Here is a 27,013-nt window from a genome sequence, read left to right on the forward strand (position 1 = left end):
CAGGAAACAGTCATTTCTGGTTAAGTCTACCTGAGTATAAGTAAATCTTACATGCTGACCACACCGCTTACATCATGTGCGTGAGCGTTGCAAAATAAATGTACACATACAATCATTATTGGACCCACACTGCGCGCACGCGCCAACAAGCGTCTGCGTTGCCAGGCACTAAAATAGAAGTTGCTTCTATTTGTGGCGCAGAACGCGCTGAAAGTCCTGCCTCTGCCATCTCCTCATTGGCTTTTAGAAGCATATGCCCATGTGCCATCTCCTCATTGGTTATACCCACGTGGGTGATTGAAAGATGAACGGAGGTTGGTTGTGGTAATACACGTTATGAAAGTTAGTTGCAAATTGCCATATAAAGTCCAAAGAAGAAAAAGCCTGGAAGGAGGAGAGATGACATGAAACAATTCAGTTGACCGTTTTATGTGTAGATTAATTGTTGGATTAGAGGACCTTGAGCATTTCAGATAAAATAACCACTCAATATGTATATCCCAGGACAAATTAGCTAGCAACAGCAAGATAGCTGTCTAAATAGGACAAATTAGCTAGCAACTGCAAGCTAGCCAAATTGCCATAAATGTTTAATGCTTTTCGACCTGTTCCCAAATGAATATATTTGGTTCAGAGTTTGTTTTGATATTTCAACCTGCTTGTCATGATTGCGTTTGGTGTGGGGGGACAAAATCAATTTGCGCACAATGGCAGATGCACACGCACGTCCGGTTCGGGCATGGTGTTAGCCTTGTCCTGGGAACACTATGAATGAGGATAAACCACAGAAAACTTGTGGAAGGTTACAAGCAGACGAGGACCATGCTCGTTAAGCTATTTTACAAGGAAGGAAGATAAAACACTTTCCAAAAAATAAATATAAACATGTATTGTGTAGTAATGTGTAGTATTGTGTAATAATAACATGTATGATCTATATAGAGTTTTAGTAATAAACATCAGTATCAGAGTTTAATATTAGTCAACTTTAGTAAACTTGCATAGTAAACTTTAATAATTGTTTAAATGTCTGTACTAAAGGTTTTGTAGAAAATAAAAGGATTGAAAGAACATTTAATTGACCTTCAATTAAATAAATCTTTCTCCCCCTCTGTCTTTCCCCTTGGGTGGGTGTGTGTGGGGCTTGGTTACATGGGGTGGTGTCAGGTTACAAGCGGACACACTAAATATTGTGAGAACATCCGGAGTGGATGTCATTAAGTGGTCAATAAGAGCACAACCAAAAACCAAAGGACACAGAAAACCCATCAATCACTTTTTGACAGCAACCATCGTAGTTAGTCCTCTGTATTCTCTTGTACTGTATTCTCTTTTACTGTAGGCCTAAGGAAGGCCAGAGGGACACTAAGGATCTTCACTTTTACCGGAGCAGGAAAAGTACTGGGCCTAAATTTTAAACTACAGCTGGTACTAAGGCTTCTGAGTTATTCTCTGTTTTCCCTGGTTAGATCACATGTCCAGGAAAAACTACAGAGGACTAACTACGTAGCAGATTGTTTGTGCTAACATTACACTCCTTGTCATTCCATACATGACAAGGAGTTGGAATGATAGTACAAACATATCTGGGGCCAGGCTTCCAACCAGGACCTCTCCTCAGACTGTTGTGTTGCACCCTCATTCAGACTGAAGCTAACAAGGTAGCCCCTCAACAATACCCAGTGCCAGGCCAGAGTCCACACACATACATTGTTGTAACAGGATCATAGGCCACTAACACGGCCTGTTGCTACATACATTTTTGGACTTACAAATTTATAATATATACCCAGGGCCTCCCGAGTGGCGAAGTGGTCTAAGGCACTACATCTCAGTATTAGAAGCGTGACTACAGATCCGGGTTCAATCCCGGGCTGTGTCGCAGCCAGCCGCAACTGGGAGACCCATGAGGTCTCAATTGGCCCAGCGTCGTCCGAGTTAGGGGAGGATTTGGCCGGCTGGAATGTCCTTGTCCCATTGTACTCTAGCGACTCCTTGTGGCGGGCCGGGCTCATGCACGCTGACTTAGCTGTACAGTGTTTCCTCCGACACATTGGTGAGGCTGGCTTCCGGGTTAAGCGAGCAGTGTGTCAAGAAGCAGTGTGGCTTGGCGGAGTAGTGTTTCGGAGGACGAATGGCTCTCGACCTTCACCTCTCCTGAGTCCGTACGGGAGTTGCATCGATAGGACAAGACTGTAACTACCAATTGGATATCATGAAATTGGGGAGAAAAAATATTATAATAAATGAATAATAATATATACCCATTGATTCTTAAAAAATATGCTGGTATGTGTTCACTACACCACTTGCATTTCTAAAGTCAATATGGACAGCGCCCGGTGCTGAAAATTGAGTAGGCAAATTAACAAATAAGAGGGCTTTGTTGGGGCACTATTTAAGAAATATGAGGTACTTTAGGCTTACTGATTTGACAGACGCATTGATTTTATCCATATACTTGTCAGTAGGCCTATAGCTATTTCCTTCAATACTGTCACCATGCACTACTTAAATAGGCCTACCTCCTTTCTGTGTTGGACTCGGGCCTCATGTCTGGTGTGGAAAATTATCCTCTGAAAGTACCATGCATGGATTCATAATGACATTCTTTACAAACAAGACACACTGGTTTGGCATTGGAGAAATATGCTACGATGAATAGGCTATCTTTTAATTGATTTGGTAGGCCTATTAACATAGGGATTTTACTTCTGTAATCAGATCGAAATGATTATGTTACTATCATTGAATTGATTAGCCCACTAACCATGTGTTAAATGTGTAGTGTAGCACACACTGTGTAGGGCTATGAATTGGGCAGCTAGTAGGCTCTTTGCTAATAGGCAATAACTATGTTCTGGCACGCCGACTAGCTACAAGCTGAGGAACAAATTTGCTGGAGGCCAAACCTAGTTGCTAACCCCTGTTGTATATTGTAAATTAAATCACCCCCTTCACCACCACCACCACCACTATCATCATCATCATCATTCAGATCATACAAACGTGTGGATATAGGCCTAGTCGTCATCTTGAAGAACTTGTGGTTGTCTCGGTGAAGTGAAATTACTTTGTTGTTCACCAGTGTGCTCTGATGAGGAAACAACATGCAAAGTAGCCTAACAACATCACTCACAAATGGCACAGGTTTTTTCGCTACATTGCACTGGTCCTCTTAAATTTTTTATTCCAGGTTGCATATCAAAGTATTTAAGGGCATATCGAATGGTCTGCTCTGCCCATAACAGTCAAGAATGGTCCACCACCCAAAGAACATCTATCCAACTTGACACAATTGTGGGAAGCGTTGGAGTCAACATGGGCCAGCATCCATGTGGAACGCTTTTTACAACTTGTAGCCCTGACAAATTTAAACTGTTCTGAGCGCAAAAGGGGGTGCAACTCAATATCAGGAAGTTGTTATTCATGTTTTGTGCTCAGTGTATATTTAAAATACATTTAAATTGTGTTTTAATGGGGAAAAAATTTGCCCTGCTCTATGTGTTCAATGTATTCCATTTACAATTCGACTCCAGTGTGGCATTACTTCCATGCTATTATGATGCGTCTCTGTATGTGTCACGACTTCCGCTGAAGTCAGTTGCTCTCCTTGTTTGGGCAGCGGTTGGCATCACCGGTCTTCTAGCCATCATCGAGCCACTTTTCCTTTTCCGTTTGTTTTGTCTTGTCTTCTCACACACCTGGTCTCAATTACCCTCATTACATGTTGTGTATTTAACCCTCTGTTCCCCCTATGTCTTTGTGCGGAATTGTGTATTGTAAGTGCATGTGCACGTTTTCTCTGGTGCGAGACTGGTTTTGTACCCATTTGTTTGTTGTTCTGGTTTCCGGTGGTTTCATGAATAAAACTGCTCCATTGATTACCCAGTTTTGCTCTCCTGCGCCTGACTTCCCTGCCGCCAGTTACGCACTCCCTTACAGTATGTTCCTAGCTGCCAACTAGCTAGCCATTTAACATTGGCTAGAAATGCCCTGTTTAATCTACTATTCTCTATTAATTACTATATTTCTATAGAACATAAGAAAGGCATTTGAACCCTCTGGAGGGCCTGTTACAAAAATGGTATCTGTTTTTCTCTATATGGTTTCCTTGACAGTTATTGGTGACCATTTGCACATCACACCATGGTAGGCGTTTTTTTAATTCAATCTCACAAGTATAATAATCAAGTGAGGAGCTTAGTTTAAGCAGGTCATCATGTATTAGAAATGGTCGGTCTTAATTTTGGATTTAACAGACTTTACATGTAATCAATTATTCTGCATTTGAATGTAATAAATCATATGACTGCAGGATGCAAAGTATAATATTGTTTGATTTAGGCTATGAATTATGTTATGAGGAGAAATGTAAAGGCATGTATATTAGTGAGTATAGATGTGGGCAAATCTATCACTGAATCAAGAACAAGTTAACTTCTACTTGGTCACCATCCCGGATCCGGGAGCATCCTCATCAGTAAAAAAGCTGACTAGCATAGCCTAGCATGGCGCCACAAGTAAATACTGGCATATAAATATCATGAAATCACAAGTCCAAGACACCAAATGAAAGATACACATCTTGTGAATCCAGCCATCATTTCCGATTTTAAAATCGAAAACACAATATAGCATTATATTAGCTTACCACAATAGCCAACCACACAACCGCATTCATTCACTGCAAAGGTAGCGATCGCAAAAAAAACAGCAAAAGATATAAAATGATTCACTAACCTTGACAAACTTCATCAGATGACAGTCCTATAACATCATGTTACACAATACATATATGTTTTGTTCGAAAATGTGCATATTTAGTGGTACAAATCGTGGTTTACAATGTGAATACGTAGCCAAACTGCACAAAATTATCCGGATATATTTCTGACACTCACCTAATCTAATCAAAGAACTCATCATAAACTTTACTAAAAAATACATGTTGTACAGCAAATGAAAGATACACTAGTTCTTAATGCAATCGCCGTGTTAGATTTTTAAAAATAACTTTAGTACGACATACAGCTTACGTTATAGCGAGACAGCGCCTGCAATGAGGGCGGAAAATACAACTAAACATTTTCCACAGAAATACGAAATAACATCATAAATGGTTCCTAATTTTGCTGAGCTTCCATCAGAATGTTGTACAAGGAGTCCTTTGTCCAGAATAAATCGTTGTTTGGTTTTAGAATGTCCTCTTCGCGTGTCGAATTAGCAACCATAGCTAGCCATGTGCCGCAAACGTGCCCAACTTCACTTGACGCAAAGAAAAGAAAATTCCAAAACTCGCAATAAACGTTCAATAAACTGATACAACTCGGTTGAAAAAAACTACTTTATGATGTTTTTATTACATCTATCAAATAAAATCAGAGCCGGAGATATCTAACGTGTACACCGAAAGCTTTTCAGAAGGCAATCTGGGGTTCCTTCTCGCACCTTCGAAGACAATGAAATTTCCAGTCACGTCATTCCAAAAGCTCTTGTTCGGCCTCAGATCAAGCTAGACACCCCATTCCACCTCCCACTGCCTGTTGACATCTAGTGGAAGGCGTATGAAGTGCATGTATATCCATAGATTTCAGGCAAATTAATAGGAAGGCCCTGGAACAGAGCCTCGATTTCAGATTTTTCACTTCCTATCAGGAAGTTTGCTGCAAAATGTTTTACTCACAGATATAATTCAAACGGTTTTAGAAACTTGAGAGTGTTTTCTATCCAATAGTAATAATAATAGGCATATTGTACGGGCTAGAATAGAGTACGAGGCAGTTTAATTTGGGCACGATTTTTTACAAAGTGAAAATAGCGCCCCCTATTGAGAAAAGGTTAACCGCTCAACACAGAAAAGCCGCATGTGCGCACTCCCTCAAATCGTTTGGAGAAAATATCCTTTCAATTTTATTCAGATTTTTTCAATTGTATTCTTCATACCATAAAATATTATAATGCCACGGAATTCTAAACAAATCTGCTAAATCTGCTTAACTAATGTAAAAGTCTTGAAATGAGACTAAAAATAAAGCGTTTAACACTTGTATACCACATACAGCCTCTTTGCTGAACTTCTCCTTTGGCAGTTTATTTTTGATTCTACAAGGCAAATATGATACTGCACATCTTCACCTATATTTTACACAATTTTAATTTTCTAATATGTTCAACACTTTTCAATCCTTTTATGTATGGCGTTAGGATAGTTAAAAGTACTTTACCCTAAACGTAATCTGATTTTTGTCATAGTAAATGGTGTGTTTTGTTACTTATATTTGCTATAACTGACTCTACAAATATTTATGATTTTGGCATAATTTCTCTGTAGCCCAAACACAGGCATACAGTTGAAGTCAGAAGCTTACATACACTTAGGTTGGAGTCATCATTAGTGGAGTGGTTTATCAACCACTCCACAAATTTCTTGTTAACAAACTATAGTTTTGGCAAGTCGGTTAGGACATCTACTTTGTGCATGACACAAGTCATTTTTCCAACAATTGTTAACAGACAGATTATTTCATTTATAATTCACTGTATCGCAATTCCAGTGGGTCAGAAGTTTACATACACTGAGTTGACTGTGCCTTTAAACAGCTTGGAAAATACCAGAAAATGATGTCATGGCTTTAGAAGCTTCTGATAGGCTGATTGACATCATTTGAGTCAGTTGGAGGTGTACCTGTAGATGTATTTCAAGGCCTACCTTCAAACTCAGTGCCTCTTTGCTTGACATCATGGGAAAATCAAAAGAAATCAGCCAAGACCTCAGAAAAATATTGTAGACCTCCACAAGTCTGGATCATCCTTGGGACCAATTTAAAGCACCTGAAGCTACCACGTTCATCTGTACAAAACAATAGTACGCAAGTATAAACACCATGGGACCACACAGCCATCATACCGCTCAGGAAGGAGCGAGAAGGAGTTCTGTCTCCTAGAGATAAACGTACTTTAGTGCGAAAAGTGCAAATAAATCCCAGAACAACAGCAAAGGACCTTGTGCAGCTGCTGGAGGAAACGGGTACAAAAGTATCTATATCCACAGTAAAACGAGTCATATATCGACATAACCTGAAAGACCACTCAGCAAGGAAGAAGGCACTGCTCAAAAAACATCATAAAAAAAGCCAGACTACGGTTTGCAACTGCACATGGGGACAAAGATCATACTTTTTGGAGAAATGTCCTCTGGTCTGTCTGATGAAACAAAAATAGAACTGTTTAGCCATAATGACCATCGTTATGTTTGGAGGAAATAGCGAGAGGCTTGCAAGCCGAAGAACAACATCCCATCCGTGAAGCACGGGTTGGCAGCATCATGTTGTGGGGGTGCTTTGCTGCAAGAGGGACTGGTGCACTTCACAAAATAGATGGCATCATGAGGTAGGAAAATGATGTGGATATATTTGTCACGAACCGGCTCAAAGTTCGTAACAAGAAGGGAGACAACGTGAAGTTAAGGAATAACAAAAATATATTTATTAACTGAAATAACCTAAATACAATAAACATTTGGTGTGTGTAGTCAGTAATCAGTAGTGTAAGTGAGTGGTTGCGCGCATAAATATGATGATGAGGGGTGAAAGACGCCGAAGCAAACAAACAAAACGGCCACAAAAATGCCACAACCAAAATTGAACAGTGTGTCTGCATGGAGAGAGTCTCCTCAATGTATGGGAAAGAGGTGTATTTATCCCGGGACACACCCGGGCCCAGGTGTGTCCCATTTCGCTGGCGAACCTCCCGGCTCCGCCCACCGACATCCTATTAAGGAAAACAAGAGCAAAAAGAAAGAATTCAGCAGACAGAGTGGGAGGGTCATCACAAAGTGAAGGAACATCTCAAAACATCAGTCAGGAAGTTAAAGCTTGGTCGCAAATGGGTCTTCCAAATGGACAATGACCCCACGCATACTTTAAAAGTTGTTGCAAAATGGCTTAATGAAATCGCAGTGTTAGAATTCTAAAAAATAACTTCATTACGACATCCAGCTTCGGTATAGCTGAGTACCCCAAAGTTGGGCGCCGGCGACTAGTTCACATGCACGACAGATATATGAAATAGCATCATAAAATGTTTCTTACTTTTGGTGATCTTCCATCAGAATGTTGGACAAGGTGTCCTTTGTCAAGAACAATCGTTGTTTGGATTTAGAACGTCCATTTTCCCTCTCGATTTAGCAAGCGCACTAGCCAAGTGGCTCGAAGCTCTCCTTGTCAAAAAACGGAAGAGAACGGAACACGGCAAAACTCCCGAAAAATGTTCAATAATCTGATGAAACTATATTGAAAAAACATACTTTACGATAATATGGTCACATGTATCAAATAAAATCAAAGCCGGAGATATTAGTCGCCTATAACGGCAGCTAAACAGAAGGCAAATTCAAGTCCCCTTTCGCGCTCTCCAGAAAACAGGAAATGGGCGGACACGTCAAACAAAGAGCTTGTATTCCACTTCAGACCAAGATAAACACGAAATTTCTTCTCTCACCGCCTCTTGACATCCAGGGGAAGGTGTATGAAGTGCACGTATACTAATACGTATCATGCCCATGTATAGGCAGGAAGTAGAACAGAGCATCGATTTCAGACTTTCCACTTCCTGGTCAGGAAGTTTGTGCCAAATTAGTTCTGTTTTACTCACAGATATAATTCAAACGGTTTTAGAAACTAGAGAGTGTTTTCTATCCAATAGTAATAATAATATGCATATTGTACGAGCAAGAATTGAGTACGAGGCCGTTTGAAATGTGCACCTTTAATCAGAGCTACTCAATACTGCCCCTGCAGCCATAAAAAGTTAAACAATTTAATGGCAATGCTACCAAATACTAATTGATTGTATGTAAACTTCTGACCCACTGGGAATGTAATGAAAGAAATAAAAGCTGAAATAAATCCTTCTCTCTACTATTATTCTGACATTTCACATTCTTAAAATAAAGTGGCGATCCTAACTGACCTAAGACAGGGAGTTTTTGCTGGGATAAATGTCAGGAATTTTGAAAAACTGAGTTTAAATATATTTGGCTAAGGTGTATGTAAACTTCCGACTTCAACTGTGCATGTTTAACTTTCATCCTCTAAGGCCAGGAGCAAAACAATGTATGAATTAATGGTTGGATCAGAATCCCCGTTATAATCATTGATAATTAAGTAAAACCTGAAGTCCAAATCCCTATCTCCATCCACGGCTAATTTAGGAAAGGGACAATTTTAGCTACCTAGCTAGCCACCGGTGGACAACAACACAACGAGATGCAACAATTCAAGTTGTTTGTGTCAATGAAATATGCTTTCAATGCAATTTGATAGGAGTGATGCCAAAATACAAGCTGGCTTCCCTTGACACTTTTTTTGGTGCGCCAGGACCATTCACAGTTAAGCTCACTCAGTTTAGCTCAATGTTGATTGGTAAAATGTTTATCAAGGGAGGCCAAATGTTTGCTGGCTTCCCTTGCAATCCCTGCTACGGGTGGCAGCAATGTCATATTAGTTTGGACCGGACAGCATCAGATAGATGGCCTACATGTCACATCTTCTCCTGCTACTCCCCTCCGGTGTACAACGTCGCCAGAATACTAACCACCGGTCCTGGGATTCATCATTACGCGCACCTGTCAATCATTATGATTTACACCTGGACTTCATTACCTTCATCATTTCCTCCCCTTTATATGTCACTCTCTTATGTTTTCTCACCAGTTGGTATTGTCCTTGTGTACCGGCGTTTAGCCACATGGATTTGTCTCGGTCCTGGTTTTGTTGTTTTATTAAACGTTTCACCTGCTTCCCGACTCACAGCGCTGGCGCTTCACACGCTGTTCCGAAGAGGTCTGCGAGAGGAGGTTCAGACAGAACTGGCATGTCGGTACAACAAACACACCCTGGACGCACTCATTGCGATGGCCACCCGCCTGGATAACCTTCTCCGGGAGCGTCGGCATTCTCATCACTTCTCTCCCTCCTTCGGCGAGTACTCGCGATCAGAGCCTCAACCCATGGAGGTAGGGGTCACGACGCAGACGGATACAGCTGGGGCTGTGTCTGTACTGTGGGCAAGGAGGGCACAAGCTCCAGCGGTGTTCGGTACGTCGGGATCCACTAGAGCAGAGGGACAGTCACGTGATGTTTCATCCCCTGGACCAGGAGTGAGTATTCCAGATTCAGCTCTTCCTACTATACTATTTTTGGTGTCCATCACTCTGACTGACTTTCCCTTATATACTGTGTCTACCACTTTAGTGGATTCCGGCGCTGTAGGGAACTTTATGGATCAGACCCTTCCCTCCTCCCTCAACATTACCATCTACCCGCTTTTCTCTCCTTTTCCTGTTCAAGGTCTCGACTGTCGGCCATTAGGATCTGGGACCATCACACACATCACTCAACCACACCCTCGCCGTGGAGTCCAATCACCAGGAGAGCCTCTCCTTCTTCATGACGTGCACCAGTTCACAAAATCATCCTCTGCCTCCCTTGGCTCCAACCCCATAACCCTACCATCTCATGGTCGAGGATGAAAATCCCAGACTGGTCACCTGAATGCCGGAATACCTGCTTCCCTGTCCCCTGTGGTTCCATGTCTGTTGAGAGTCCCATGGTTGTTCTTCAGCTCAACATCCCAGAGGAATACCAGGACTTAAAGGAGGTATTCTCCAAGACCCACGCTACTTGTCTCCCTCCTCATCACCCCTGGGACTGTGCCATTGACCTGTTTTCCAGTGCTGCACCTTTGTGCAGACGCATCTACCCTCTGTCTATTGCTGAGACCCAGGCTATGGAGGATTACATTCAAAAGGCACTCCAACATGGTTTCATCCGCACATCCACATCCCCTGCGTCGGCTGGTTTCTTCTTCGTTGCCAAGAAGGAGGGATGATTACGCCCCGTATCGATTACTGAGGACTCAATGACATCACCAAGAAGTATTGGTACCCTCTCCTGTTGGTGCCGTCAGCCATCGAGCAGCTCCACGGGGCCCAGTTCTTCACCAAACTGGAACTGCGGAGTGCCTACAATCTCATCCGCATCCGGGAGGGGGATGAGTGGAAGATGGCGTTCAGCACAATGTCTGGTCATTACAAGTATTTGGTTATGCCCTTTGGCTTAGCCAATGCTCCGTCAGTGTTCCAGGCATTCGTCAATGAGGTGTTCAGGGACATGATCAGACAGCAGGTGATTGTATACATCGATGACATCCTGATATTCTTGACCAACCTGAAAAATCACATCACCCACGTTCGAGCAGTCCTGGAACGCCTCTTGGTCAATCACCTGTTCGTCAAGACAGAGAAGTGCCAAAACGCCCAGAGCTCCCTACGTCACTCCTCCACTGGGTTGATCCCCTTCCAGTGTGTTTTGGGTTTCCAACCGGCCCTGGCCGCATGGACACCGGGCCAGACCGCGGCTCCTGTGGTAGATGAGTGGTTCCGGCGCGCAAAGGATTCTGGACCCCAACATCATCCGTGATTTCCACCTTCGCCACCCGGACCGACCCGCTCCTCATCCTTGGGGTCGTACCTCGGGACGGTGTCATCCTGTGGCTGGAGCCGCGCATCAGAGGGGAGGTACTGTCACATCTTCTCCTGCTTCCTCCCCTCCGGTGTACGAAGTCGCCAGATTACTAACCACCGGTACTGGGATTCATCATTACGCATACCTGGCACTCATCATTACGCGCACCTGTTAGTCATTATGATTCACACCTGGACATTACCTTCATCATTTCCGCCTCTTTATGTCACTCATGTTTTCTCACCAGTTGGAATTATCCTTGTGGACCGTTTTGCCACATGGATTTGTCTCATTCCTGGTTTTGTTGTTTTATTAAACGTTTCACCTGCACCTGCTTCCCGACTCACAGCTCCGTTATTACCCTACATATAGAGAGACAGAGGGGCGCTGTTTCGCTCGCTCAGATGCTTTCTCCGGTGAGATACATTCAGCCTCTTATCTCTTATCTTTTTCTTGGTAAATTTTTGGGGAGAAGCCCGGCTTCCCTTGGCATCCATGATTACACACCACTCCTGGGAAGCCAGGCCCAGCCAATCAGAATTAGTTTTTCCCCACAAAAGGGCTTTATTACAGACAGAAATACTCCTCCCCAGCTTCTTGATACGCCATACCTGTCAAGTGGATGGATTATCTTGGCAAAGGAGAAATGCTCATTAAGAGGGATATAAACAAATTTGTGCACAAAATTTGAGAGAAATATGCCTTTTTGGGCGTATGGAACATTTCTGGGAACTTTTATTTCAGCTCATGAAAAATGGGATCAACACTTTATTAACCTCACTACGGTATGTGGGACGGTAGCGTCCCACCTCGTCAACAGCCAGTGAAACTGCAGGGCGCCAAATTCAAAACAACAGAAATCCCATAATTAAAATTCCTCAAACAGACAAGTATTTTACACAATGTTAAAGATACACTTGTTGTAAATCCAGCCACAGTGTCCGATTTCAAAAAGGCTTTACGACGAAAGCACACCAAGCGATTATGATGTCAGAGGCAAGTCACAGAAAAACACAGCCATTTTTACGGCCAAAGAGAGGAGTCACAAAAAGATCTTCATCAGATGACACTCATAGGACTTCATGTTACACAATACATGTATGTTTTGTTCGCTAAAGTTCATATTTATACCCAAAAATCAGAGTTTACATTGGCGCGTTATGTTCAGTAGTTCCAAAACATCCGGTGATTTTGCAGAGAGCCACAATTACAGAAATACTCATAATAAACATTGCTAAAAGATACAACTGTTATGCATGGAATTTTAGATCCACTTCTCCTTAATGCAACCACTGTGTCAGATTTCAAAAAAACTTTACTGAAAAAGCACACCATGCAATTGTAACGATCGTTGTCAGATTCCTCCTCCTCGGATGAGGAGGAGCATGGATTGAACCAAAACGCAGCGGGTGTTGAATACATAATGATTTATTAGACACGACGAAACAATGACACAAACTATACTTGAATAAACTACAAAATAACAAAAACGAATGTGTGGACAGACCTGAACAATACGAACTTACAAAGAAGAACGCACAAACAGGGAAAATAGACTACACAAAAGAACGATGTACAAAACAAACCGAAAACAGTCCTGTGTGGTGCGCAGACACAGACACGGAAGACAATCACCCACAAACAAACAGTGTGAACACACCTACCTTAATATGACTCTCAATCAAAGGAAATGAAAAACACCTGCCTCTAATTGAGAGCCATATCAGGTCACCCAAAACCAACATAGAAACAGAAAACATAGACTGCCCACCCAAACTCACATCCTGACCAACTAACACATACAAAAACTAACAGAAAACAGGTCAGGAACGTGACAGCAATAATCTGAGTACAGCGCTCAGAGCTCAAACAACCCAAACAGATATCCGCCATGTTGTGTAGTCAACAGAAGTCAGAAATAGCATTATAAATATTCACTTACCTTTGATCTTCATCAGAATGTACTCCCATGAATCCCAGTTCCACAATAAATGTTTGTTTTGTTCGATAATGTCCATCATTTATGTCCAAATACCACATTTTTGTTCGCGCGTTTAGCCCAGTAATCAAAATTCATGAGGCGCGATCACTAGGTGCAGACGAAAAGTCAAAAAGTTCCGTTACAGTCCGTAGAAACATGTCAAATGATGTATAGAATCAATCTTTAGGATGTTTTTAACATAAATCTTCAATAATGTTCCAACCGGAGAATTCCTTTGTCTTTAGAAATGCAATGGAACGCAAGCTAACTATCATGTGAACGCGCATGGTCAGCTCGTCAGACCTCTGACTCAATCCCCTCTCATTCGCCCCCACTTCACAGTAGAAGCATCAAACAAGGTTCTAAAGACTGTTAACATCTAGTGGAAGCCTTAGGAAGTGCAATATGACCCCATAGACACTGTGTATTCGATAGTCAAAGAGTTGAAAAACTACAAACCTCAGATTTCCCACTTCCTGGTTGGATTTTTTCTTAGGTTTTTGCCTGCCATATGAGTTCTGTTATACTCACAGACATCATTCAAACAGTTTTAGAAACCTCCAAGTTTTTCCTATCCAAATACACTACTAGAAGCATATTCCAGCTTTTATGGCTGAGTAGCAAGCAGTTTAATTTGGGCACACTTTCATCCAAAATTCCCAATGCTACCCCCTACCCTAGAGAAGTTAATTGAGTTTGTATTTTTGTTCAGTATAATAAAAAATTATAAAAAAATATAACCTTCATTCCAGAGCCTGGGTGCCGAGCAGTTATGCCAAATTGGCCACTGGTAACCATACCAGCCTACAGTAGTTTAATTCATACCAAGTAACACACAGGCATAGACAACTCAGCTTGAATAGTCCTGCTAGTCATTGAAAAAACATTTTATGATGGAGATAAGTCATAGGTTTAAATATCATCTATGGTATTGAAAAATCTACATCTCCTTCCCGAAGTAATAGTAGCACCAATCCATAGGCAAGCTTGCTCACTGTCTAACAATAGTGGATTGGCAAAATGAACCTACTTTTCATTTGTAGCCAAAGGCATATCCCATCTAACTGTTTCTGAGTGCTGTGAGATCTTTTATTTCGGCACACAGTGCTTTTGTCACCCAGACTTATTTAGCTTATCTTCCCAATGTTAAAACAGGAATGGCCAATCTTCCTCCTGGAAACTACTGGGTAGCCTACCCTATAGACTTTAGTTTCAGCCCTGCTCTAACACACCTGATTCTACTAATTAGCTGCTCATCTTGACTTTGATTAGCTGAATCAGGTGTGTTAGAGCAGGGCTGGAACAAAAGACTACCTAGCTCTAAAGGATAATATTTTAATTTGCTAATAAGACATCATTTGTTGATGATAAAGTAATGTGTTAAAATGTTAATTATAAGTATAAATTAAAACATAATGGTGATACCAAACACTTTATTGTGATGTATGGTTTCATACAAAAAAACTGAAACAATGTTCCTCCCTTATTCCTCCATTGTGATTACAGTACAATTCATCAACCATCACAACTACTCAGAGGCCTGGGAAGAGGTAGAATTGCTTTGTTAGAGTGACTCGGTCTTTGGTTGGCGTCTGTCCGCTTTTTCTCATGTGGGTCTTTTCAAAGCGAACCATGACCTGTATGGAGGAAAATACAAACATGTTATTGTGGCTCAAAGTAAATCAAAGGTGATCAATTATTCCATACAGCGCAATGAGGAAAGAACATTGTCAAATGTTCTGTTTTCAGATACTTGCCTTCCTGAATAACTCTTCTATATGATCATCACAGGCATAGGTGTTGAATGTCTCCATGATGTGTTGGACAAATAAGGTGCCCATCTTTGGATCTCTGTAGGACTTAGTATCTAAAAGGGCAGGGAATGTAATGAGGGTTTACAAACAATATAATGCCTGAGAATGTGTTAATATGACCCACTAACCTGGTGTACAGGACAGGAGGGAGATGAAGTCCTTTTCGTTGTGCTCCCTCCAGATTGAGTCACTCTCTAACTCCAGGTCATGGCTGGGCCCAGGCACTGTGTCACTGACCCAAACAAGCCCGTCATTGTCTGAAACAGGCAAAACCTCTTTAAAATGGAGGCATTCTACTCAAGTTAAAGTCAGTACAAAAGGTTTACATACATTTTGGAAAAACAATACTTTTTTTTCAATGAAAGGATTACCTCCCCTGCAGGCCTGAATGAGGATGACTTTGGGTTTGTTAACCAGTGCTTTGCAGTTATCTGTATTCAGGTGTGTGAAGATGTTGGTGATGGGAAAGACATCAGGTTTAGGTTCCCCTTCCTTGTAGTGGACACCCATGATGGCTCCCAGCTCCCCGTGAGACATCATCACCACGAAGACACTGTCTGACAATAAGTGCTCCTCACGTTTAGAGAATGCTTTCACAGCCTCGTCCATCTCCTGCAAGAGCACACTAAGTCAGTCACAGTGGAGACAAACCATAGACTAAGGAAACATATAGACATTCTTCTGGAAGCAGGAGAGATGTTTCCTCCCCCTGTGTACCTGTCCAGACAAGTTTCTATGTTTCACCACATCATATCCCAGATCCCTGAGAAGCCTCTCTATGTTCTCCTCGTCCTTCACTGCACCTCGTCTCAGCATGCTCTTATCATCAAACTCCACGTTGTTTATGAGCAGGGCCAGGCGCTTCCGACCAGACTTATCCATTGGAGGGTAAATCTTATAGCGCAAAGCAATGACAGGTGCAAAGGTTATTTAACAGAAATACAGCCTATCAACAATTCAACTCAATCAAAATATGTGGAGAAATTGGTCCCAATTTACAATTCGTGCTAAAACCACTCTGTAATAATAGTGTAGGTACACATTGTTACACAGTTATTGCAGTTTGTGAAACTACAAATTTAAACTTTGATAGTTTGTTTACACTGTAGGACTATACTTTCACGCCAAGACTTATTTTTTAAATATTTTTTATTTATTTATATTTACTCAAATGACTGTGTTTCCTAAACTGTGCCACAGGTAACCCCAGGGGTTCATAAGCAAGCTCATTGGTCTAATAAGAGAACTATAAACTCAGAAGCTAATTCTATTGGAGCACTCAGAAAACCGATACATGTACACTGATCTATCCTTTGACAACCAAGTGGAGCTTGAACCTCGCAACCCTTCCTCTGAAGAATGTCCTTCTTAAAGTCACTGGTGCTGGGCATGAGGTCAGAGGACACCTGGTGCTCCTCCAGCTGTGATAACTGGGGCGACGATGGTGCTGCCGGGAAAACGTAGCATGTTACATTTAATTTACAGTATCTGCAAAGTTTTTTACAAATCTTATCAAGTCTAAGAGAAGTTTGGGATTGTGACAGATCTCACTGAATGGTGTATCAGTTTCACTCACTCATCTTGGCCGGCTGCCTGGGGTCCAGACCCAATTTGTCATAAAGTCCAGGATCTCTCTTCTGAACTCGGGCAATCATCTTCTCACTGGCTTTGCTCCCTTTGTCACGCACCATATCGATGAGGCATCGTGCCTGCTTTGTCTTAGTGCTGTTCTCCTCCTTCACTGAGTCTGTTTCTTCATCGTTCAGCACCTGGTCCTCCAAAAGGTCGTCCAGGAGCTGCTTGATCACTGGCTTTGACACACTGTTTATGAATATCTTCCGAGCATTGAAGAGTACCTTGTCTGGTGAAAGTAAATAGGATTAAATCAGAGCTACAATTTAGTCATTGTTGGAGCGATGTCTTATGCATCTGCTTTGTAATTGTGCATACAATGTATTATACATTCCTATTCATCCTTTAAAGTGGAAATCTGCAGCTCGAACAATAACAAAGTTACACCCTGCCACTGATTTGGTAAACAGCTGAGGGATAGGGCTGGTGAAATGTAACCACTCTCAAACTCATGGACAGAGCTATGGATGCAAAGACTGACCATCCATGATATCACATTATAGTTTTAACCATGTTTTGAGGCTATACAGTGTTTGTTAACATTTACATTGTTAACACACAAATGGATAAACCAAGTTTATATTTTGATGGGTAGGGCAATTGAACTAAACTCATGAGTCATCTATAAGTTATATTCTTCAAGAATCAATGGGTATATCATAAATGTAATACAGACAGACACACATAGCCCTAAAGGACACCGAGGGCTAAGATACACACACACACACACACACACACACACACACACACACACACACACACACACACACACACACACAAAGAGAGAAAGATAAACAAATTATCACACACGCACGCGCATTATTATCAAATTAACTGTTCCCGATAGAAAAAAAGGGGGATAGACGTGCATCGTGCAGGTCAGTCTTGAGTTCGAAGGCTATAGCGAAAGTGAAAGTATGCATGCTGTAGAAAGGCAAAACAATTGCCCAAAATTACAACAAAAACATTGCAATATTTTTCATATTTATATTTGTCAGAGTAGTTCAAATAAATACCATGTTTGTTTCAACTTTTTTACCTAAGCAAAAAGGCCGATAATGTTTACATTTTAATGATTTACCTGCCATTCCTAATGTAGATGAAGTGGATGAAGCTATGCTCTTTTTTTCTGCCAGCTATTTCGGATAGGATAAAGATATGCCTATGCGTTTCCTTCTGTCGTGTTTTATTTAGGCACCACTGTCTGTCTGTCTTCAGTATTGATCATGTGGTAGTAACAACGATGTCTGTTCTGTGTCCCAGGTTACAGATGGAGGAGGCAGCAGCATACGCTAACAACCACCAGGGGGCAGCCCAGTCCCAGCCTGCCATCGCACCCTTCAGCAAATTTGAAGAGAGGAAAACCAAGGAGAAGTCACGGAAAGTCAACACAATGACTAAGTTTTTCACTCCCTCAGCAAAAACACCACCCATGAAAGGTAGGATCCATGTATATGAGATAGGGTTTACAGTTTATAGTGTTTTTTTTCTGCATAATGTTGGAGCACAGTTCCTCTTTCCCCCCTCTTTCAGAACTCTGCTCCACTACCCCCCCCCCCCCCCCCAGTCACTGTGGAGAAGGTCACATGGGGCATCCAGCTACAGTTCCCTAAATGTTCAATCTCTCCCTGACCCAGTCTGTAATACCTATATATTTCATGCAGACCACCATATTCCCTGTGCCCACGAACGCCAAGGTTACCTGTCTAAATGACTATCGACCCGTAGCACTCACATCTGTAGCCATGAAATGCTTTGAAAGGCTGGTTATGGCTCACATCAACGCCATCATTCCAGACACCCTGGACACACTCCAATTTGTATATCGCCCCAACAGATCCAGAGATGACACAATCTCTATTGCACTCCACACTGCCCTTTCCCACTTGGACAAAAGGAACACTTACGTTAGAATGCTGTTCATTGACTACAGCTCAGCATTCAACACCGTAGTGCCCTTGAAGCTCATTACTAAGCTAAGGTCCCTGGGACTGAACACCTCCCTCTGCAACTGGATCCTGGACATCCTGACGGGCCGCCCCGGGGTGTTGAGGGTAGGCAACAACACATCCGCCACACTGACCTGCAACACGAGTGCCCCTTAGGGGACTGAAAAGATTTGTCATGGGCCCTCGGATCCTCAAACAGTTATATAGCTACAGCATCGAGAGCATCTTGACTGGCTGCATCACTGCTTGGTATGGCAATTGCTTTCATGTGGAACCATGCATTTGAAGAGTAGCAAAAAGGGACTAGCTAAAATCAGATTGCAGAAGGATGTTTTGTGAAATCACAACTCCGCAAGCTGTGCTGGTAAAGTATGACATGAAAAAAGACCCACCCTTATTTTCTCCACTTCCCATCCAAAGGCTGGCTGAAAGCCAGTCTTTTATATCCACCACCTATGGAATATTGTACATACACGCAGGCATATCATTCCCTCCATTATCTGTGTCCTCCGCCCTCCTAAACTCTGTCCCTGGCGAGGCCCAGTCGACCCCCAGCCCCTCAGTGAGCCGCAAGCCCTTAGAGACGGACCGCACCACACGAGAGTTCATCGACTTCCTCAAGACACTGAAACCTGGTAGGGAGATCTTCAAACAGTGCCGGGCCTTCACAGAGAGCACGGCCTGCAAGAGGGTGAGTAGTACACTACAATAGCACCAGGGGCTTCTGAATGTGGAGAGCCTGATGAGTCACATGGGGGTTACCTCATTTCATTCACCCCTCCGGCTTGGGTTTGGACCATTTCACTTCCTCATCGTAGAACAGAAGGATGACAAAAACAAACGCAAAAAACAAACATTTGGTTATTCACTCAATGCTCTGGAGTAACATCAGCGTGAACTCAGCGTGAACTCGCCCTTAAACTTGAAATGAAGGACAATATACGACAATCCCTTCAAGCTAATAGTGCGCTGGTTCCACAGGACCTGGGTGCTGATGAGCTGTCAGTGTGTTCAGAACTTCTACCAGAACCAGTCAGACCACCTGCAAACACACTTCAAAGGTACACCTCTCCTTTCCTCACCTCTAATACTCTAATACCAGATCATTAAGGATATCTTGAAACAGGGGCTTGATGATAAAGTTCTCACATTTACTGTTTTCCCGTCTGTGTCCGTGTTGACCCCAGGGTCGTCGGAGCGCGTGGAGAGTGCGATGGACGAGATAGAGAGGTACATGATGACACGTCTCTACGATGAGGTCTTTTGTCCTGAGACCACATACGATGAGAAGAAAGACCTGGCTGTTCAGAAGAGAATCAGGTAAAGACAATGAAACTGATATGATACCGAGTATGAGCATTGAAGCTGCTGTATGCCTCCTTGTACATCTGTTCACTAAAGTGTGTGTGTGTGGGTTGCAGGGCCTTGCATTGGGTCACCATTGAGATGCTGTGTGTCCCTGTGGATGAGGAGATTCCTGAGGTGTCTGATAATGTGGTCAAAGCCATCACAGGTCAGACTTTAGCCTGTATTCATTTGTTTTTAGTTTTTTTACAAAGAGACCTCAACACTGACTGAACATGCATGTGATGTATAATGTCATCATAGCACATTAACTACCACTCTGTTCCACCCTGACTTCCTGTAGACGTGATAGAGATGGACTCGAAGCGTGTGCCCAGGGACAAGCTGACCTGCATCACGCGCTGCAGTAAGCACATATTCAATGCCATCAAGACCACCAAGAAGAAGGCGGCATCTGCTGATGACTTCCTGCCCACCCTCATCTGCATCGTCTTGAAGGCCAACCCTCCGCGACTGCAGTCCAACATTCAGTACATCAACCGCTTCTGTAACCCTAGCCACCTCATGAGCGGAGAGGACGGATACTACTTTACCAACCTGGTGAGAGGGCTGTGTATGCAAAGCAAACAGACAGACAAGCTGTACCAAACAAAGTCAAATACACATACACTGTACACATATTAAGAATATAATTTGTGATTCCCCTAACCCCCCTCTTTCTACTCTCTCTCTGTCCCTCTACAGTGCTGTGGGGTGGTCTTCATAGAGAAGCTTGATGGCCGTTCTCTGAACCTGAGCGCTGAGGAGTTTGAGCTCCACATGTCAGGCCGGGCGTCCCCCCAGCGGCCCCAAGCCGCCCCCTCCCCCCCCAGGCAGTGCTGCTTTCAGCGAGATGAACGAGCGTCTGGACCTGCTGACGGGGCTGGGCGTGAGGCAGGAACGCGTCATGGAGGGAGCTCGCCGCCTGGAGAGTGACCTCATCGACTGGAGGGACGGGGTGGAGCACAAAGTGCAGGATGTGTTGGAGAGGTTCCCCCTGGAAATGCACCCCTCCGCCTCTTCTGCCATAGACGCTGACAATGTGGAGAACGACTTCCTGCCTCCTCCTCTCCAGCCTCAGTTATTTTCCGGCTGACCCCCAACATCCCACTACCCTGACCCTCTGGACTTGTTACTCTCTCTCTCTCCACCCTGGAAAGTGGCTCCTGTTCTTATGCACATATAGGTTCCCTGTAATGGATCAAAGAAGTGTAACTCCAACCCTCCCCATTGTATGCACACTTAAAATAGATGCATGCAGTCGCCTGTACCCCAATACTCTTAAATAGACCACTTTCTTGGTCGGTCTTCAGCACTGATTAGTAAGAGTACCAGATAGGTTCATCGATGGTCATGAAGGAAAGGAAGCTTTTTAAGACTGTTGGGACACAGACCATTGATCTTGTCCCCTGTATTACTCCTGACTGAATCCAAGTCTGAGTACAGAAGCCCTGGTGAGAGGCATCTGTTAGGATCATGTGTATGTAACCACAACCAAATTTCCCCTGAAGATGTCTATAAGTAAGTGTGTGTGTATATATGTAAATGCCAAACCTGTTCAGTCATGCGCTCAGTTTAGAGAAGTGATTTTTATTTAATTTATTGTGTGGATATTAATTATTGGATGCAATAGAGACACAATTCTTGTAAAGTTGACATTAGCAGTCATTCTAAATCCTGTACAATAGTCTTGCATAGAGAACAGTTACATGAGTAATTGTATTATTTGTTTCAACATTTTCCAGGTTTATTTGAGGCATTCAGGCTACAGTCTTCTGAGAGGGGATAAGGATGTTTGGCCTATTAAAATGGCTAGATTGATACCATAGTTCAAATTGTACATTTTTCCTATAAGAAATAAATGATTTGCAGTTCAGAGTATAGAAGATACTAAAAGTCCCTACACTCTTGTTTGACCGCTGAACAGCTGCTTCGTCAGAAGAAAGTCTCCAGGTTCTCAGTAACCAGATTTAGTATGGTTTTATCTAAGTAAAGTACTTTTAGTGAGTGCTTTAATTTACAGTGAGGTATTTTATTTGTACAAATGTTTTGTGGGTAAATGTTGCCAAACAGAATAGCCATAACAATGTTGATCTCAGCTCCATGTAGTAACTATTCATTCAGGGTCAGATGGATATATGAAGGAACAGTAGACATTGAGTTGGATGAGTAGTGTCTTTGATGCAACAAGAAAGTACATTTACATCCTACCTATATATTAGATTTCTTTTTTTATCCTGTTTAATTTTATCACATTTGTAACTATCAGATACAAATGCTCGCCAAACCCTGGTTGCTAAAATCCCATTCAATCCAATTGAAACACTAACTGAAATAACTAGGCATTGGATAGCACACAATCAAGGATCAGGTATTTTTGAAAAAGTTATGTAAAAAAATATATCTGTACAACCATAGTTTTGTTTTTGTATGGAAGTAGCTCAACATTGTCTTGTATTTAATGTAACTTATTGAGACAGTGTTGTTTTATAGTGTCCATGGGTTTGTTGTGTTGATGAATAAAATAACTCAAAAGCCGTTCTGTGTCGAGAGGGCTTTGTCACCACTGTAACATGACTATCTAGGGTAAGTAGAAAAAAAGTAGAGCAAGCAAAGGTGTGTTTGCAATGTACACTGAGTGTACAAAACATTAAGAACACCTGCTCTTTCCATGACATAGAATGACCAGGTGAAAGCTATGATCCCTTATTGATGTTAAATCCACTTCAAGGGGAGGAGACAGGTTAAAGAAGGATTTTTAAGCCTTGAGACATGGATTGTGTATGCGTGCCATGAATGGGCAAAACAAAATATTTAAGTGCCTTTGAACTGGGTTTTTCACGCTCAACAACATCCATAGGACATCCAGCCAACTTGACACAACTGTGGGAAGCATTGGAGTGGGCATGGGCCAGAATCCCTGTGGAACGCTTTCAACACCTTGTAGAATCCATGCCCTGACGAATTTAGGCTGTTCTGATTACAAAAGGGGATGCAACAAAATTTTAGGACGGCGTTCCTAATGTTTTGTACACAGTGTATACTTTATATTGATCTGAGTACTGTGACACAGCTTCACAATTATATACTTGCTGGGCTGGCAAACTTATTGATCATGCATTATGAAATCAAACTTGTTTTGGTGCAAGGTTCACTTTCTGCCAGAGCCCTTTTTTAAATCTTTGTTATCTTGTATTTTGAAGCTGAAGCATTATTTGAACATTTCACAAGTGCTTACAGTAGCTAGATGTTTAAAAAAAACAGCACACATGAGGTTGCCTCCCAGAGCTTTGGTAATTCCCTCATTCCTAAAAAGGAACTTCCCTAAAGTTATTGAAGATGCCAGGAAGAGCCTTATGCAATAAAGGGAAGACAATGTTTCTTTCACATCGTATTTTTTGCAATCGAAACAGGAAACTAGTCGCATTTCCCCTGACAATATATAAAGATTGTACTGTAGTTATCCCCATCAGAAGCACAAACAGAACACTCAACATGCAGCTCTTACTGAGCCTCCTTGGTGAGTTCCTTTCAGTCCACTTAAAGAGATTACAGATCATTATTTATGTGTATAGATGATCACTGATTGATTGATTGACAGAATGATCACCAATGTTATTGTTGGTTATTTTAATGATTAATGGTTATTTATTGTTTCAGTTGTTTCAACACTACCTCAATTGGCTGAGCTACAAGGTATTTAGTAAATACATTTCTCTCTGGCTGCGTTTACACAGGCAGACCCATTCTGATCTTTTTACCAATTATTGGCAAAGATCTGATCTGATTGGTCAGCAATACCAATTTGTGGCAAAAGATTTGGGCTAACTGTGTAGTCAGCCATCATAGGCCTCTGAGATTTCAAATCCTTCTCTTCAAACCAGTGTTGTGTAATGTCATCATATGAAATACAATATGTAAATTGTCTATTTTCATGAGTACGTAATAGTTATACAATGCTGAACATTAGTTGCCTTTTGTGATGTTAGGTGATCGTGTAAATAAGACCAAGTTGCTGTTCATGCTCAGAAGTTATGCTTATTTTGACCTCAAGTCTGACTCTAGTAGGCTGCGTTTACACAGGCAGCCCAATTCTGATATTTGTTTCACTAATTGGTCTTTTGAGCAATCAGATCAGCTCTGAAACAGATCTGATGTGAAAAGATCTTATGTGATTGGTCAAAAGATCTTATGTGATTGTTCAAAAGACCAATTATTGGATAAAGATATTAGAATTGGGCTGCCTGTGAAAACGCAGCCATAGTAGTCTACTCAAAATGGTAGAAAGACTTACCTGTCAACATTTCTTCACAGTCCTCCCCACCAGCGCTCCGCAGAGAGCCGTGGCTGAGCTAGTCAAGGGGGTACCCTGGATCTTCTCAGGGGAGACCGTGCATCTGAAGTGCAGTGTTCCTGGGAATGTGTCGGCCGAGTGGAGGTACCGGTGGTTCAGGGGGGGCGAGCAGCTCCAGGAGTCTGAGTACTTTGTCCTGTGGAAGGCCAGGCCACAGCAGAGTGGGAAGTACTACTGCCAGGGCCTGAGAACCACATGGATAAGCACACAACACACCCTCCACAGCCTGCCCATAGAAATAGAGGTGGACGGTAAGAGAACCCCTATCAATATTGAGCCATGACGACATCTAGTTTGGTTGTCCTTCTGTTAGCAGTCTGTATTAGCCAACTCCTTTCTTGTTGTCACGCCAAACGTGTAACAATAGCAAAATAAGCAGAAACAGACTGACAACCAGGCTAAGTTACACCTGTATCATACCTGACCATAGAGGGTAACTGTCAACAGGCCAGACAGGGATTACGCCACCCCGTTAACTAAAATCACTTACTGCTCTTTGCCAGGTGGGTGGGCCATCCTGCAGGCCCCGCCCCTGCCCATGCTGGTTGGAGAGACAATGACCCTGACGTGTCGTGTCCGTGACAACCCCAGACTGACAGAGGTCATACTCTACAAAGACGGGGTGGAGCTTCAGAGACAGCCTGGCCCAGAGCTGCGTGTCACCAACCTTACCCTGCAAGACCACGGATCCTATTGGTGCAGAGCATCCTGGGATGGACGGAGGCAAACCAACTCTGTGATCTCAGTGGCTGCTCCAGTGTCCATCCTAGGTGAGGTTGAGTGACTGGTGTGTTTTGTAATTTTGAGTTTGTGCAGGGTGTGGAATCATATTTCAAAGTTGATTTACCCTTATCATTCCATTATCATCACTATCATATGGTCATTGAATACCAGTAGGTATGTGAGGAATATTATTCAGTATTAATGCTCTATATTCTCCCCTGCAGAGGTTCTGACAGAGCCCATATTGGAGATTGTGCCCAATGACCCTCTGATCCATGAAGACCGTATGCTCCTGGTGTGTCAGGTCCAACTGAACGCCCGTGAGCCGGTTCCACACATCCACTACTACTTCTACCAGGACGGGCTGAGTCTGGGGCCTGCCTCTTCCCAGGACACAGTTACAGTACTGAAGGACTCAGGCCAGTACTGGTGCAAAGCCAGCGTTCCTACTCTGGGGCTGAAGAGGCTCAGCGAGCCCTTAGCTTATGGGCGAGTGACAGGTGAACACTCAGAACACATGAGAAACCAGAAAAGAATAGTAAAGAGGCAGTCCCCCTTTAGGACGCGTCATAATGTAGACCAGTGGCGTCAGTTCAGTTAAACCTAGGGTATGGCAGGGTGGGGGGGCAGCTTCTCTCTGAGCAACGCTCCGTATGGTCCTAAAGCCACCTAACCAACATGCTAAACAGCCGGTGCATTTTAATTGGGATTGGAAGGATTTTAGTCTTCTTTTTTGCAGCCTACTTTTATTTTTTTGGTCTTGAGCTAGGGTACGGCGACTGCCATACCCTGACATTCCCAACTGACGCCGACTCTGTGTTAACAGGGAAACATCAGGGACCAGTTGTCTCTCTCCAGCCCAGAGCTCCATCTCATCCAGATCCTATGAAAGCAACTCCCCAGACCACCACCTCTATCTAGCCTTCTAAGCCCCCTACCTTCCCCGATGTATCCAGTGATTCTCCAAACACACTGTCATGTGATGTTGTTGGTTCAGATGATGGGACAATGGTGTGGAGGGACTTCTTTTGAACAATGCTAGATCAATGTACATTATCACTATCAGTTTCAGAATTAGACCCTTTTGAACCAACTTAGTTGCATCCCCAGTTTACCCATTCATATGCCTCCAGAACGTACTTGTGTTTTATAACATTCCTTATCTAAATTAATTAATAAATGACTCATTAATAGAATGTTATTTGTCTTTTAAGTTGTGAATGAAACAATGAATTGTATTTGCACTGTCGATTGTAAACTCAATCCAAATAAATCCAGTCAAAGGCAAACATTTACTTATTGATTTTATTTCAAAAGTGTACAAAAGCTCATAATGCAGTGATACAATATACTGATTCATTTAACCTAACCTGGGAAACATTATGTGATTAGTATTCCTCAAATAATAAACTTTAAACTACACCAGTGCTATCAGTCTTACTGGCATCAATTTTCATTCTACCAGATTGACAGTCTTGTAAAGATGTTCTTATGTTCTTGGGTTTATAGAGGGAGTATGAAAGAGAGATGGGGTGAATGCTGCAATTCAAATCATATAGAGGTGTTTTACAGTGCCTGGTACTGTGGTGGCATAGTGGGCTCCATTGTCATGCGTTGTCTGTGTAGAGCAGCAGCCCAGAGGGGCTGGTCTGTGGGGTAAAGTATGGGTAGTGTGAGGTGGAGTATGG

General features: G+C 42.6%; 2 protein-coding genes and 1 pseudogene across 3 annotated transcripts; 2 read left to right on the forward strand and 1 right to left on the reverse strand.

The window, feature by feature from the left end:
- Window positions 1-14,925: 14,925 nt before the first annotated feature.
- LOC129822263 (caspase a-like) lies at window positions 14,926-18,254 on the reverse strand. The gene is made up of 8 exons (XM_055880393.1): window positions 18,037-18,254; window positions 16,900-17,184; window positions 16,661-16,770; window positions 16,041-16,217; window positions 15,695-15,935; window positions 15,452-15,580; window positions 15,267-15,376; window positions 14,926-15,146 (listed from the first exon to the last, which is right to left on the reverse strand). Exons 1-8 carry the CDS (start codon window positions 18,041-18,043, stop codon window positions 15,042-15,044), a joined length of 1,164 nt encoding a protein of 387 aa, XP_055736368.1. The 5' UTR covers window positions 18,044-18,254; the 3' UTR covers window positions 14,926-15,041.
- Window positions 18,199-22,649, forward strand: LOC129822262 (rab5 GDP/GTP exchange factor-like; annotated as a pseudogene).
- A 1,056-nt stretch (window positions 22,650-23,705) lies between these two features.
- On the forward strand, window positions 23,706-26,614 carry LOC129822265 (high affinity immunoglobulin gamma Fc receptor I-like). 2 transcript variants are annotated; one of them, XM_055880395.1, is made up of 6 exons: window positions 23,706-23,768; window positions 23,909-23,944; window positions 24,563-24,853; window positions 25,106-25,372; window positions 25,550-25,825; window positions 26,152-26,614. In XM_055880395.1, the coding sequence occupies exons 1-6, from the start codon at window positions 23,744-23,746 to the stop codon at window positions 26,244-26,246; spliced, it is 990 nt and encodes a 329-aa protein (XP_055736370.1). In that variant the 5' UTR covers window positions 23,706-23,743; the 3' UTR covers window positions 26,247-26,614. The 2 variants fall into 2 exon arrangements, with proteins under 2 accessions (XP_055736370.1, XP_055736369.1); XM_055880394.1 differs by having other exon boundaries at window positions 25,550-26,614.
- The last annotated feature ends 399 nt before the right edge of the window (window positions 26,615-27,013 follow it).

The sequence above is a fragment of the Salvelinus fontinalis genome, chromosome 24, assembly GCF_029448725.1.
Source record: "Salvelinus fontinalis isolate EN_2023a chromosome 24, ASM2944872v1, whole genome shotgun sequence".
Classification (NCBI taxonomy): domain Eukaryota; kingdom Metazoa; phylum Chordata; class Actinopteri; order Salmoniformes; family Salmonidae; genus Salvelinus; species Salvelinus fontinalis.